The sequence below is a fragment of the Gymnogyps californianus genome, chromosome 12, assembly GCF_018139145.2.
Source record: "Gymnogyps californianus isolate 813 chromosome 12, ASM1813914v2, whole genome shotgun sequence".
Classification (NCBI taxonomy): Eukaryota; Metazoa; Chordata; class Aves; order Accipitriformes; family Cathartidae; genus Gymnogyps; species Gymnogyps californianus.
Genome location: NC_059482.1, coordinates 15,017,070 through 15,030,719, shown reverse-complemented (window position 1 = coordinate 15,030,719; position 13,650 = coordinate 15,017,070). Strand labels below are relative to the sequence as shown.

The following is a 13,650-nucleotide window of genomic DNA, read 5'->3' as shown; positions in this document are numbered from 1 at the left end:
GGGCAATGACATCTTCACATTACAGAAGTCATTGGGACCAAAGAGGATTTTCTTCACATAGTAAAGTTTCAGAAATTATATCATATGAACAAATCATATCCTCCCAACATCACATTTCCTTTCCCTCGAGACTTCTCCTGCAATCTCTCCTGAACTCAGACTTAATACAGTACTGGAGAGAAACACTGTTGGATACAATACAGTTTATTCTAATAGTCGTCTGCCATGAAATACATCTGCTTTTAACTCCAAACCCATGTAGCTGAGCAAGGTGATATCAGAATATAATTTCCAGAAGCACTTCTACTAGAAGGAAAATTCACTTCTCACATATGTAAATATCTGAACTCCGATTCTATGAACTTAACATGTACCAACTGTGCTGTTGCAGGTGAGGATTTTTAATCACTACATACAGGAAGAAACTATGATCTCATAGCTGACCCTGCTTTGAGCAAGAGGTTGGAGTAGGTGACCTCCTAACATCCCTTCCAAACTGAACTGTTCTACAATTCCATGAAAACATGGTAAGGAAACCCCAGGAGAGGGGCTGGGGAGGAAGAAGAAAAAAGTATTAAGGTATTCCTCTATCTGAATAAACAGGAGTAAACACAAGGTACAAAGTGTTACCTAGGTTGAGTGATTATAACAACACAGGTAAAAATGAGTAAAATCTTGTAATAGTTTCATTTAAATAGTTTTAAAGCAACAAAACTTTTCAACTATCATTTATCAAGAAAAATCATGTGTTAGACTGTGCGTATAATTAAATTAGAATTTCATAGAAAAAGAAAAAATATGTACCGATTTATTTTTTTCTTCCTCTATTTCCTAATCATCTGAAGTGACTTCTCTTTACAGCATATTCTACTTAACAGAAATTACTGATTTCAGGGTTTACTGTAATTAACAACACACGGAAGTTACTGAACACCAGAAATAAAACACTGACCGTCATGCCAGTACACAGGAGCTTCACATAACCAAAATACACCAAAATGCCAAAGTCTGCCACACAAGCCTTGTAAATGCTACAAGCAAGGCAGGAAACCATTCAGGATATTCAAGGCAGTCATTGCCATTTCTGAGAACACAAAACAGTAGTTCCTAAAACTACTAAAAATGTTCATTTTGCATCATAACAACAGAAACATCAAGTATCAATATAATAAGTAGGAAAGAGTATTTTTTTTATTACAACGTCAACATTTCACATGTCCTTTGACATTAAGAGAGGCAAAACAGAAATGCCACAGGTAGGGCAGGGTAGTTCAAGTGACTCAGTTGTGGCAAGAGACAGCTGAAATCCCCTTACCTGGTCACTCTCACTAGCACTTGTACTGCTTCTGTGTTTCAACACAGACTAAACAAGAGTCCTATACAGTTTTCCCCATCAGCTAGCTTCACATATGAACACATTTGTTCCAGTCAAACTCTTTTCAAAATATATTGAGCTAAATCAGTAATGGTCTTGACAACTTCATATATTCTAGCTTCTGTTGTACCTAAAGAGAAGCTGTGCCAGGGGGCTTTATTTTGCTTCCACTTAATTTCCAAAAGTCAAGCTTTTGAACAATGACTGACTGACTGGAAATTTTACTTCTTTTCTCTAAACCAGTCATGTTGGGTTTTTTTAGGAGTTAATTCTAGACACCGTTCTTAGTGCACCTTTCACATGACCATCATCTTAAAAGAGAAATTTCAGTTCAGAGATTGTTACACTGAGAGATACTTACAAGAACACAAAACACAAACAAAACAGGAAGATCTGAACAGTAGATTTCAATCTAAGTAGATTCCAATTTTCAGAAATTTTCACTAAAAGAGCTCAAATTTTAAGTTCTACTGTACAGTGCTAAAAAACTGCTAGCACAAAACATTGCATGAAACACAAAACACACAATTATTTTTTGAGTTAAATAGCCACAAATAAAAACAAAACACAGAACTGCACACTTACCAAATTTAAAAAAAGCATGCGCAGAGGAGGTTCTGTCATCATCCAAATTGGCCATTTCAAATCGGTGCAGCTAATCACAAACGTCTCAGGCTAAGCTACAGTAATTTTCAAAATTGTTTAGTAAATGTTAAAGGCAACCAGCATTAAATTAAGTGAAAGCAATGTTAGTGGAGTTATTAGCACGACAGAGTGCACAGCACAAAGGGTAGTAAAGTTTCATTACATTTTATGTTTCCCTCTTCTACCCTAAAAATTGGTTTTATTTTGCTTTTACTTCCATAAAACTTATCTGAATAAAATGACACAGTCTACACAAAGTCCATCTTTTGGACATTAGACAGTAGCTTTGTTATTCAATAGGAAACTTGCTACTAACGACAAAAGGTGCTGAATAAAATCTATCTGATATATTTCAAGATTAACTAAAAATACTGATTTAACTCGTGCATATTAAATGTTAAGTAATAGTAAGCATAGGGAGCTAAAATTCTGCTTATGCATAGTGCTGCTTTTATCCCATGTGGAATTTACACTAGGACGTTTCTTGCAGTCACATATATGGTACTGAATATCTTAGTTATTTGAAGTAGAACATCTTCCAGTTTGGAATGTAAAATAAGAAAATACTGTTTGTAACTATGATGACAAGTTTTTCCAAATCTTTGAAGTAGTTTATGTTTTCTAAAGTAACCAATATTTCAGGGTTGCAGACTGGCCAACTACTGAATACATTTATAATCTGCTCCTAACTGTTAATTATCACAGTAGGAACGAATGAAAGAGTATTTTATTGCTTAAGGAAGGGAAAGAAAAAATTCTCAATGAAATTTGGTTTTACTGGCAAAAATTTAATTCATAATTTAATATACATAAACATGAAGATACGGATTACCTCCTACAGGATAGGGTCTTAAATGATACTTTGCTGTCAGCTATAAAACATGAATCACTCGTGCATTTCATGCACGTGTCTATACTCCATGTTGGCTCTATCTTACTCCAAGCATCATACTAAAAAAAACCCAAAACAAACAGTACTGTTTGTAAACTGGGACTCTCAAGCATACACCTCAGCCAATTCAGAACAATATGGGGGAGTCTCAGCCGCTTTCAATGACTATACCAACCATTTCTCTTTCTGACAGTGCCAGAAAGGAAGTATAAAACCTCTGAAGTTACACAAATTTCAACATACTTATAAAGATGCAGGAGTAAATTTGAGAAACAAGAACATGATTCTCATTTTTAGATAAGAATGTTACCTGAAAGATTATAGATAAAATTTTATTTTTAAATCAACTCTTTTACCAGAAAAGTATTGCAACTAAAATCATCTGTATTTTTTGAGCAAACAAATTTCTTCAGTTACTATATAAATGACAAAATCTCTATGAACTGGAAAAGAAGGAAGTGACCTGCAATAATAATCTGTCATTGGCACAGAAGACACTTTCTTATACACTTAACAAAAAAATAGAAGGCAGCAGCAGTTAAGAAAAACTCAAGTATTTAAAATCATCCAAATGCCTTCTACAGTCACAGGGCCTGAATCCGCATGGGAATCCCAAAGTTAGCATGCTGCCTTGTGACTCAGGATTCACATACTCCAAACATGCAGGTTCCAGACTTTATTTTGTAGAGCTCTACGGCTACTTTTGTAAATCAATTTTCAGATAACAGTACCGTGTATTCATAATTGGCCACAAAGTAACAACTCATTTACTGGACAGTCTTAATCATGGTATTTTGCAAATTAATACTATACATAAGTAGAATTTTTAAAGCCATGTGAATCAGACCAGTCTTTAAGCAATCAGTTCTCTTTATGAGAGCCCCCATAAAGCCCCGTTTTCTTTTCATACTGTCTCATCAGTCATTACCACAATAGAATCAATCAAATATGCAAATAAGGAAATAATGATTGAGCTTTACAAGCACATATGACATATAAATAAACACCACAGGGATCATCTGGAAAACTGTTTCCATTAGAACATTAATAATTAAAGCCCTACTAAGACTGTATTTTATTTAGAAAAATAATTTAAAAATCGGGTTTTTTGAACTTTGGAAATTCAAGCCAACTCGGTAAACATCATCCTTTCATTCAGGCCAGAACGTAGCTGCCACGCAGTCCAAGTTCAGAACAAGAAATTCTCATGTTATCCAAGTGAAACTTGGCAAAAGCTAGTGCTTTTGTACAAGTGCCTGCAATTTTAAAATACTTCATCCGTTCGACAGCTTTATGAAACTGCACGCAGCAACACTGCCAGGAGCAACTACCTTTACAACCGTGCTGCCAAATGACACCTGAAACTCTGCCTCGCCAAGGACACCCATGTTAGAACAGCGCGCGAGGGCCCTGCACCAGCGGAAAACCAGACTGCCCTGTACAGCTCCCGTGAAAGGATTACAGCTGTACCCGCCGCGCAGCGAGAGGCGGGAAGAGCCCCCCGCGCCCGCGTGGAGGGACCGTTGGGGAGGGCCCGCGCGCGCTGCCGACAGGTGCGCGGCAGGGCGGCAGCGGCCGGGCAGGGCCGCGGCAGGGCCGGCGGCGAGTGACACGGCGAGCCGCGGGGCGGGGGGGCGAAAACAGCCACAGGGACGACGTCGGGCAAGAGCGCGGGGAGGGTGGCGGGGCAAAGGGAAGGCGAGGAGAGCGGGGACGGGGCAGTTAGTGAAGAAAGGGAGAGGCGGTGGCGAGCAGAGGGAGCCCCGGAGCTCCCCTCGGGCAAGCCAAGAGGTCAGACCTGAACGTTTACAGCGAGCCCGCAGCTCCAGCATCTTCCAGCTCACATCAGCCATATGGGCCGCCGCAGGGGCCGCTGCTGCCGCCGCCATCCCGACGAGGATCCGCCGCTCCCGTCACTCCGCTCTGGCCAGGACACCTGCCCTCGCCTCACCGGCGCCGCAGCGAACGAGCCAGGCGGTGATCTCCACCCGGTTACCCACGCCAGCCGTAAAGAGATTCGCGCAGGCCGTCACGCCGTTGTCGCAAAGCCGCCGGGTCAGTCCCGGAAGCGAGCCGGCTGTTGTGCCGGGCACACCCCTGCGCTGCCGTAAGTGATGCCGGGGGGGAGACGGCCGCGGCGGGGAGCTAGGCCGCGCCGCTGCGGGATGGGGGGTTGCCGCCGCTGGCTCGGGCTGTGCCTGCTGCTGGCCCTGGCGGGGCCCGGCGAGGCCCTGCAGAACGTCACCGCCCAGCTCTTCGGGGCGGAGGCCTACGGGACCCTAGCGGCCTTCGGCGACTTCAACTCGGACAAGCAGACGGACCTGTTCGTGCTGCGAGGCGGTGAGTGCGCCGGGGGCGGGAGCGGGGCCGCCGTCGTTACCGGCGTCGGTCTGGAGGAGGGCGGGAGCGCAGCCGGCTGGGCGCTGTCGCAGGAGTCCCCAAGGAGCGCTGTGGGGGTTTTCCCTGCCGGCGTTAGGAGCGCCTGTCGCGGCGGCGTGTTCCTGGTTACGTTTCAGGGCTTAGCGGGGGACCGGGGTAGGCGGGCAGCTACAAACGGCCGCGGTGCGGCCCGGCGGGCACCGGCGGGGCCTCCGGGGTGCCGTTCTGCCTCGGCGTCCCTTGTTGGAGTGTGTTCTTGAAGAGGCGCCCGTTGCTTGTTTGACAGATGCTTTCTCGGTTCTTGGTGGGTAGGGAAAGGCTTTCCCGGTGGGAGTTGTCCTGCGAGGAGCAGGGAGTGGGACTCGATGATCCTTATGGGTCCCTTCCAACTCGAGATGTGCTCGGATTCCCTGACTTACTAGCTGCTTGTTCTTCGCCTTGTCTTCTCAAGCATAGCGTTCAGTGTTCGGGTCTGCTTGCAGTATTGCTGAGGGTGAGCGTAGCAAACAATAAAATTATTTTCAAGACTAAAACTGACATTTGCTTTGCTCCTGAGATATTTTCTGTATGGAAAAAGATACTTGCAACTTGCACTAAAATATGGCTTCATATAGGGCAAGAAGTACTTTAAATTTGAATTTATGGTTGTGAAATAATCTAAAGATGTTGTCCTACAGAGTGAATGGTCGCAACTTGGTTTTTCGCTCCTGCTTTCACAATATTTTGGGAAACAGAGATGAACATTTTACAGCTGTAAAGAGGATAAATTGCACGTTATCCTACCTTGAACATTATGTTAAAGTGGAAGGCTAGATAAATTTGTTCCACACAGCTGTCATCTGCTATGAGTTTCTGTTTAGGCTTCAGATATGGGGGGACCCCAAATCAGAGCTTATCAGTGGTCAGTGTTATTTGCGGATGTTAATCTTGGATTATTTCACTCGCTTGAAGGTACACATTAAGATAATAAATTTATTCTCAAATTCACCTTTTTTATTGCTTCAATCTCCGAAATGTTTCTATAAGTGGCTTCAGTAAAACGTGAGCAAATTTCCCATCTAGTTGAGATATTTAAATGCATGGCTCCTTGAAAAAGGTCCACTGGCTCATCTACTGAAAAAATGCATGGAAAGATTAGATTTAAAATGAACGTCAGTGATAAGAGATTTAATTTTTATTTTCTTATCTTTGAGGAATGCATGTAAAAATGTGAATAGTTAAAAGTTTTAGAAACGAGACTCATGGTTTCTTCTTTGCTTCTGCACAGCGGCACTTGCTGTAGTTTTCCTACTTGATACTTTCTGTAAAAATCAGCCTGAAATAACCTACCTGAAAACATTATTTTTCATAATTTAAGTCTTGACAAAAAGTAGCTTGAAAAATTTAGGGAATACCTTCTAAAAAAAAAAAAACTAATAGCCAATTCTAAATAGTAGAATTCTAAGTAGTAGAATAAATGGTAGCCAATTCTAAATAGTGCTGAAGAAGTGAGCATTGGAGATAATACTAGACTTTGAGGAACAATGATCTGGTAAAGAAGCCCAGTCCTAATAGTCCTGACCCTTAATAAGGAAAGGGGGATGATGTCTTGGGCCTGTTGCTGGATTTATATTACTGTTCTGATCTTGAATTACTTCAGTTGAATGAGAGTAATGTTCCATATGCTCAGATACATGAAAGAAAAATCAGTTTGTACTCAGAGCTTTGTAAGAGAGGGTAAACTAGCTAAACATAAGAGGTAATCTAGATCCAGAAGTATCTTGTTGCAAGAACAATTCAAAATTACCAGTGGACCCTGGGTTTAGTCAATTTTTGAAACTAAAAATATATGAATAAATGGAATTGTGCCTACACTTACCTGTTTTGTAAGTCTATGCACAAAACAGGGATAAGTGGGGAAGCTTATGCTGTTTGCTTGTTCAACCTACCACCTTCTAGTTGTGTTTGATGCCTCTTCTAATAGTTCAGGGCAGCGAGTGATCATTCCCTTATTCACCTTCTGCATTTCATTGGGGAATTTTGAAAACTTCTGCGGTATCCTCACTCAGATGTTCGGACTGAAGGCCTCTAATCTATGTAATTGTTGATATGGAAACTGTTCCTTTTTTTCACACCCTCCTATGTACTTTTTTCCTTCCTTCTGTATTCTTTTTGAGATGAGACATCAAGAACTGCAAACAGCATCTAGGATGCGTGCACTATGGATTGATGTAGTGGCATAGTGATTTTGTTTTCTCTTCATCTAATAATTTCCAGTAGTCAGCTTGTTTTGACTATTGATGAGCACTGAGCTGAAACTTTCATAAATCTATCTTTAGTGACCATAAAATGTCATTTCTGAGTGGTGTAATTGACTTGGAACCTGGTATGCGTAAAAACACATTTGATTCTTCTTCATCATCATTACTTTACCACATAGATGATAAAAAGGCAGGTGAAAGTCTATAGTGTGAAATCAGAATTACAAGTTTTAGCAGTCAACCCACAGCTTTATTATCAAAAGCTTAACCAGCCAGCAGGCTTCTTCACCTTACTGTGTGCCAACTTTTTCAATCATCTGTGAATGTGTAGTGCAGCCCAGGCTTTATTAGCTTGCCAGATGGGACTGCAGTAGTCACCCCTATCCATTTTGAAAGGGTTTGTTTTCATTTACTCGGTTTTTGGCATATTCTCCTTGGCAAATACGTTTATGGCAGTTATCTTTTTTTTCATAGCCAGGAAGCTTGTATTCTGCTATTTCACAGCTGTGAACTTTGCCACAGAATGATGCTCTCGAAATATACTATGGTAGCTCGAGTTTGGAGCCATAGAATTATTTTCCATTAGGTAACCTAGTTCTTGCAGTTTGAGATGCTACAGGTGAGTTTCTTGGAGAATGCAGAAAACAAACGTAATAAAGGATGAGTAAAAAAATTGTATTTTCTTCTTTAGCTGTGAATTGTTATTTTACTTGCAGAAGTAAGTGCATGTGTATTGTGGTTTGCTGACTGAAAATACATTTCATCATTCAGGTTAATTCCACCCCACCCCCCAAATTTCAATTCTTTGTGCAACATAAAACATGCGCTTTTATTTAGATCTTCCTGAAATAATTAAATGATAGTGGCTTGTATCATTGCCTCTAAATGAGGAAATGCTGCAGGGAACCAGGTTACTTCAGTGAGTTTCACTTAAAGTGCTTTTGTCAGCCGACTTGGGAAAGCTGTATGAGATCCTGCTATGTCAGAGACAGTGTTAAAAGAATTCATCTGAGTTAGCTTTTAAGCTTTAATTATTTGTATGGAACTGATGCCTAATACTTTTCTACATGTAATGTTTCTTAACTTGTTATAGGAAGTTTTATTTTAAGTGATGTGATAACAATAGCAGAGAGAAAGGTCTAACACTAAGCCCCAAAGAAGATTCTTGATATAAGCATTCCTTTGAGATGCAATTAGATTTATAGGTTGTATTGAAGAAGTGCTCCTTTTGCTTCCTTTTGAATGAGGAGGAAGTAGTTGTATGGGAAGTCTTTCAAGGTTTTTGCTACTGTGAGGAATAACTATTTGTGGCATAGCTTTTTAAATGTTGTTTTTGTATATAAACCATTTACAATCCTCCTCTGTTATTCATCGTCTTACTTGATTTTGCAGGAAATGAGTTGATTATCTTTTTGGCTGACCAAAAGGAACCCTACTTTAAGCCCCGTGTTAAGTTACCAATGAAGTAAGTATTGATATTCAATGGTGAAACAATGTAAGTGGCCATTTTTCTTGAAAGTGAATCTCTGCAGTCAGTGGGAACATCACTAGAATTGTCTGTGCTGTTGTTATCTATTTGACTGTGTTTTAACCATAATAGTATTACAGGATATGTTATTGCTTATGAATAAGGCTTACTGATAGCATGTCTGTTAAAAGTTAAATTGTTGTTATAGCTCAGGTTCATCTTCTATAGTTCTATATACTTTTATTTTTCCTTATCTTGGAAGGAGCTAATTTGTTTAGTGCATTAGAAATGATCTGCTTTTAACTCTTAACAGAATCATCCATGTTTGTGTGTGTAAAGCAGAGTCTCTGAGTAGGTAACCAAGAACGCATGTAGAGAGGAGTGGTAAGACTTGGCAGAAGATAGGAGGAGATGATGTTGTCTTTAAAAAGATCTAGCTATCTGTCTGACTCCTGCTACTTAAACTGGTCTGTTGCTTTATGGTCTTGCTCTTGGAATGCAACCAAAAGATCCTGCTCTCTGAAACACATTTTTGAGGATTGGCTCTACAACAAATGAAGGGATTTAATGAAGTCTAGATGGCATTAACAAACAGGATATGGCTGAAGAATGCCTGTTAGCTGCAGTTTAGAGTTAAAAATGTCATCCTTCCTTAGAGGAAGACAGCCTGCAGAATGCTTGATTTAAAGTTACTTTTGCAATGGCTAAGGACTTTATAAAAAGCCAGGTTCCTGAAGGATAATATTGTATTGGACCAACTAATAATAACTGGGATGAAAAGGCAAGCCTTCGAACACACAAGTACTTTCAGTTTTCATGCACATATTTGTACAATTATTTGCGTGTGAGGTTTTTTGTTTGTTTTTAATTCTAGATCTCTCAGTGTTACCATAACCAGTGTAGTTCCTGGAGATTATGATGGTGATTCACAAATGGATGTCCTCCTGACTACCCGGGCACAAAATCATGGCAGAGATGAACTTTCAGTGTTTATTTTCTGGGGGCACAACCAAACATTAGGTGAGTTGCTGAGACTGCTTAGTAATAAGATTGTTAGACTTTTTAATATTTCAAAGTATTGTAAGAAAGTTATAACTCATTTTACAGTGTAGTGATTGTTTTTACAACTAGAATAGGGATTGGCAGCTACTCAGCTTCATACCCATATGTTATCTTGCTGTTAAATTGTATTTAATAATTAATGAAAGAGAACAAAGCTAAAACTCTTGTGTTATATCATGCAACAGACATAACTAAACAATATTATAGTTTGACAGTAACCTACCAACTGAAGAGCTACTTCTCATGGCTTCCCCATTACGCATGTGAGCTTCACAAAAATTATCTCAAAAGACTTATCTTGAATTTAAAATACACTGAGAACCTGGTGTAAAGTTTAGTGCATAAACTTTCAAAATACCATACCTAAACTTACCAACAGTAATATAACACTCTTATTTCTGTTAAACCAAATTCTTTAAAGACAGTGATACACTAAAGTAGGTTCTGGGAGAGAGGTTGCTAGAGTCTCTATCACTGGAAATCTTCAAGAACTTTAGAATCAAGTTTTCAAGAGTCTTTTAGCAGTGTTCTAGGTATAGCTGATTCTGTCTTTGGGTAGAGTCATGGACTGTGTGAACTCTTGAAGTCTATTCCCTTTTCTGTTGCTAGGAAAGGGTTTTGGGAAGAGTTTAGGGTTTGAAGAAGGACAGAAAAGCAAAAGAAGATACTCTTAAGTCCGCAAAAATGACTGAAGAATAATCACTATTACAAACAACTGTGTTATAAAATAGTTACAGGTGAGGCAAGTGATGGTCTTAGATACTGTTGCTTCTGGCTTTAATCAGAGGTGAAACAAGCAACCTGGGAAGGTGCACTGGATCAGGTATTAAGAGAATAGGAGGTATCTGTAGTATTGGGAAAGAATATGAAGGATTTGAATTAATTTATGCAGTCTTGCTTCTGAATAAACAAATATTGGGAGAGGCACAAATGAATATATGGGGCTTAGAAAATGAGTCAGAGGTTAAAAATTCAGGCAATGGTTGGTATGTAGTGAGGCTACTCAGAAGGTATGTGGTGCGTATTTGGGTAATAGAAGTGTGACAGACAAGTCAATAGGAGGGTACTGTCATATAAAATGTGGAAATTGGAAAGAAGAGAAACATTATGGAGAGATGACGGAAACGGGGATGATGTGGCAAGGAGTTTGGATTACAAGTAAAAGTGAAGTCTGAGAGGCGATAACGTGATGAGGACCTAAAATACTTGCTTCCCATTTAGGCAATCTACCTCTAATCCTTATTTCAAACACTCTGTATATGATTAAGAATGTTTTTTACAGTGACAAAACATTAAACAGAGGTCTTATGTACAATGTTAAATTTTCAGACTGTCTTCATCCCAAATATTTCAGATTTCGCGTGTCTGTGATTGCAGTCATACATAGAAATAGGTTTCACTAAGATCTATTTAGAATAATTTGTTGAAGAGTTTAGTGGAGAGAGAAGAACCTTCAGTATTTTAACTGTAACTCACCTTTCCTGCATAATTTCAGGAAGCTGTTTAGTTGTCTGATGTTCAGTGGTGGCTGATTTTTCTTTAATCATAAAATTGATGTTTCTAAATTAATAGAAGAAGAATTATGTCTAAGTTAAAAATGCAAATGTCATAACATATTGGTAACTGAATCAAATTAATATTTTCTGTTTTCAGATCTTAACCATAAAACTATGTTAAATAAGACTTTTCATGATGAGCCTCTAGTAATGGAGTAAGTATGACCTATTTTTTTAGAAAACAACATTTATAATGGTGACTAAGAGCAACTTAAATATATTTTAATGCTAAAATTTGAAACACATGCTTTTTATCTTTTAAGAACAGGGTGGTTTCTGTAATGTCAACTGGTCTAACAAAAGATGATGAAATGTAACAGTCATCTTTACGAATCTTGTATATTATATTATCCTGGCAATAGTAACTAAATAATCTTTTAATTTTTTTAATTTCAGTACTCTGTTTTATGCAGAAAAAGAGCCATTCATTTTTTTGTGAGTTTTGTAAAGCAAAAATCTTACTGGCTTATCAGACTGAGCAAATACTCCTTTCACAGTGCACTCCCTCTGTGTGAAATGCTGAACAAAAGAGAGGGGGGAAATATAGCTGGAAAATCAAACACATGGCATAGTGTGAAATATTAAAAGAAGCATACTACTACCAGCAGCTCAGACAAGAGCCAAAATTCAGAAAAGACTACACAGCTGAAAATTCTTCATTGCTTGGTGGGAAAATGCTAACCAAATACAGGTTAACTTAATTTCAACTCCTATAATGACTAAGGTGATACTGAAATTGTTTTGCATTTTCAGCTTTAATGGAGACTTGATTCCTGATGTCTTTGGTGTCACAAGTGATTCAAGTAAGCCACAGATATGGATAGGCGGGTAAGCTAAAGGTTTGTTTATTAGCATGTATTTCGATAACTTATTCATTGTGCATCCACTTCTGTTCTTATTAAAGAGGCATAAGACTCACGCTTAACTGGAACTGTGCAAACATATGAATCTTCTTCATTTCCATGTGTATCTTTAAACATTCTATGACGCTCTTCGTCTAATTTTTAAAGTGTTATTTTATAGGGGAAGTAGTTGTTTTATAGGGCAAGTAGACATTCCATGAGAGCTAAGAAAACAAAAACCCTGTTATTTGACGTGAGAAATAGGATAATTGTTTCTTGGAACAGTTACAGTCTCCTTTGTTTAGTACACTTTGATATTTGTTATTATAATCTGTATTATGGAATTCTGTGCTGTACAAAAATACAAACCAAAGTTTTTAAGTAGTGTCTGTAGAATTTAAGCTGCATTTAGTCTAATAAATGAAGTGACAGGTTAATGATGCAAGAAGTACTGGAACAGATCTTATAATATAAAGGATGGCAAAAGGAAAATGTGCAAGAGTTTAGGGTAAACTTAAAAAAAAATTCACCTCTCATTTATCTAGAAAATTAATTGTAATGGGAAGGTTAGACAACATGGGAAATCAAAAGCACAGGAAGTGCAAAGTGTAAGGGTATTAAGCTATATATTAAGGAAAATACTTGGTATGCTTATTGGGGGAAGAAATTCATAAAGATACATAAGGCAGAGGTGACTTTAAGTAGCAATGTAAGTGTGCATGCAAGTGATGTTCTTTGTATCGCATCTTTTGTGTTAAGGAGTGGCTAAGGCCACTTTTCAGCAAATAGAAGTTGACTGAAGTCTTAGGAGATGAGATTGCAGTAAAGGGGAATAAGTTTCATTATTAAAGTTTTTGCTAGCCCTGGAATTTCTAGAATGGGACTAGCTAGCAAATACTGGGATAAAAATGATTATTTTAATGGCATATTTAAATAGTAAGGACTATGCAAAGGATGATTTTTGTTTAACTGTTTTGGGTATGAATGCTGAAATCGAAGCATAACAAAAGAATGGATCTCTACTAACTCAGAAGAACCACTCTCTAAACAAAAAATTTAGAAGTAGCATTGTCTCTTAATATTGGGCAAGATGCCAAAGAACTTTAAATCTGTCTTTTGGAAATAAGTTATAAGTTAAAAACACTACTGAACCCTAGAGAAGGACAGTTCACATTCTATTCAGTTTTCCTG

The 13,650-nt window shown here is 38.7% G+C and overlaps 2 protein-coding genes across 7 annotated transcripts in view; one reads left to right on the top strand and one right to left on the bottom strand.

The window, feature by feature from the left end:
• Positions 1–4,820, bottom strand: part of PHKB (phosphorylase kinase regulatory subunit beta) — an 83,688-nt gene extending 78,868 nt beyond the window's left edge. For 2 of the 5 annotated variants that reach the window (XM_050903858.1, XM_050903855.1), the window contains exons 1-2: positions 4,711–4,775; positions 1,961–2,055 (exon numbers count right to left, since the gene is read on the bottom strand). In XM_050903858.1, the coding sequence (XP_050759815.1) occupies positions 1,961–2,015 (55 nt within the window). In that variant the 5' untranslated portion in view covers positions 2,016–2,055; positions 4,711–4,775. Of the gene's footprint in view, positions 1–1,960; positions 2,056–4,710 lie in introns of all 5 variants that reach the window. The other 3 variants (XM_050903857.1, XM_050903854.1, XM_050903856.1) reach the window with 2 other exon arrangements.
• A 299-nt stretch (positions 4,821–5,119) lies between these two features.
• Positions 5,120–13,650, top strand: part of ITFG1 (integrin alpha FG-GAP repeat containing 1) — an 87,691-nt gene continuing 79,160 nt past the window's right edge. The window contains exons 1-5 of one of the 2 annotated variants that reach the window (XM_050904054.1): positions 5,120–5,252; positions 8,924–8,996; positions 9,874–10,019; positions 11,715–11,772; positions 12,371–12,445. In XM_050904054.1, the coding sequence (XP_050760011.1) occupies positions 8,992–8,996; positions 9,874–10,019; positions 11,715–11,772; positions 12,371–12,445 (284 nt within the window). In that variant the 5' untranslated portion in view covers positions 5,120–5,252; positions 8,924–8,991. Of the gene's footprint in view, positions 5,253–8,923; positions 8,997–9,873; positions 10,020–11,714; positions 11,773–12,370; positions 12,446–13,650 lie in introns of those variants that run through there. The other variant, XM_050904053.1, reaches the window with a different exon arrangement.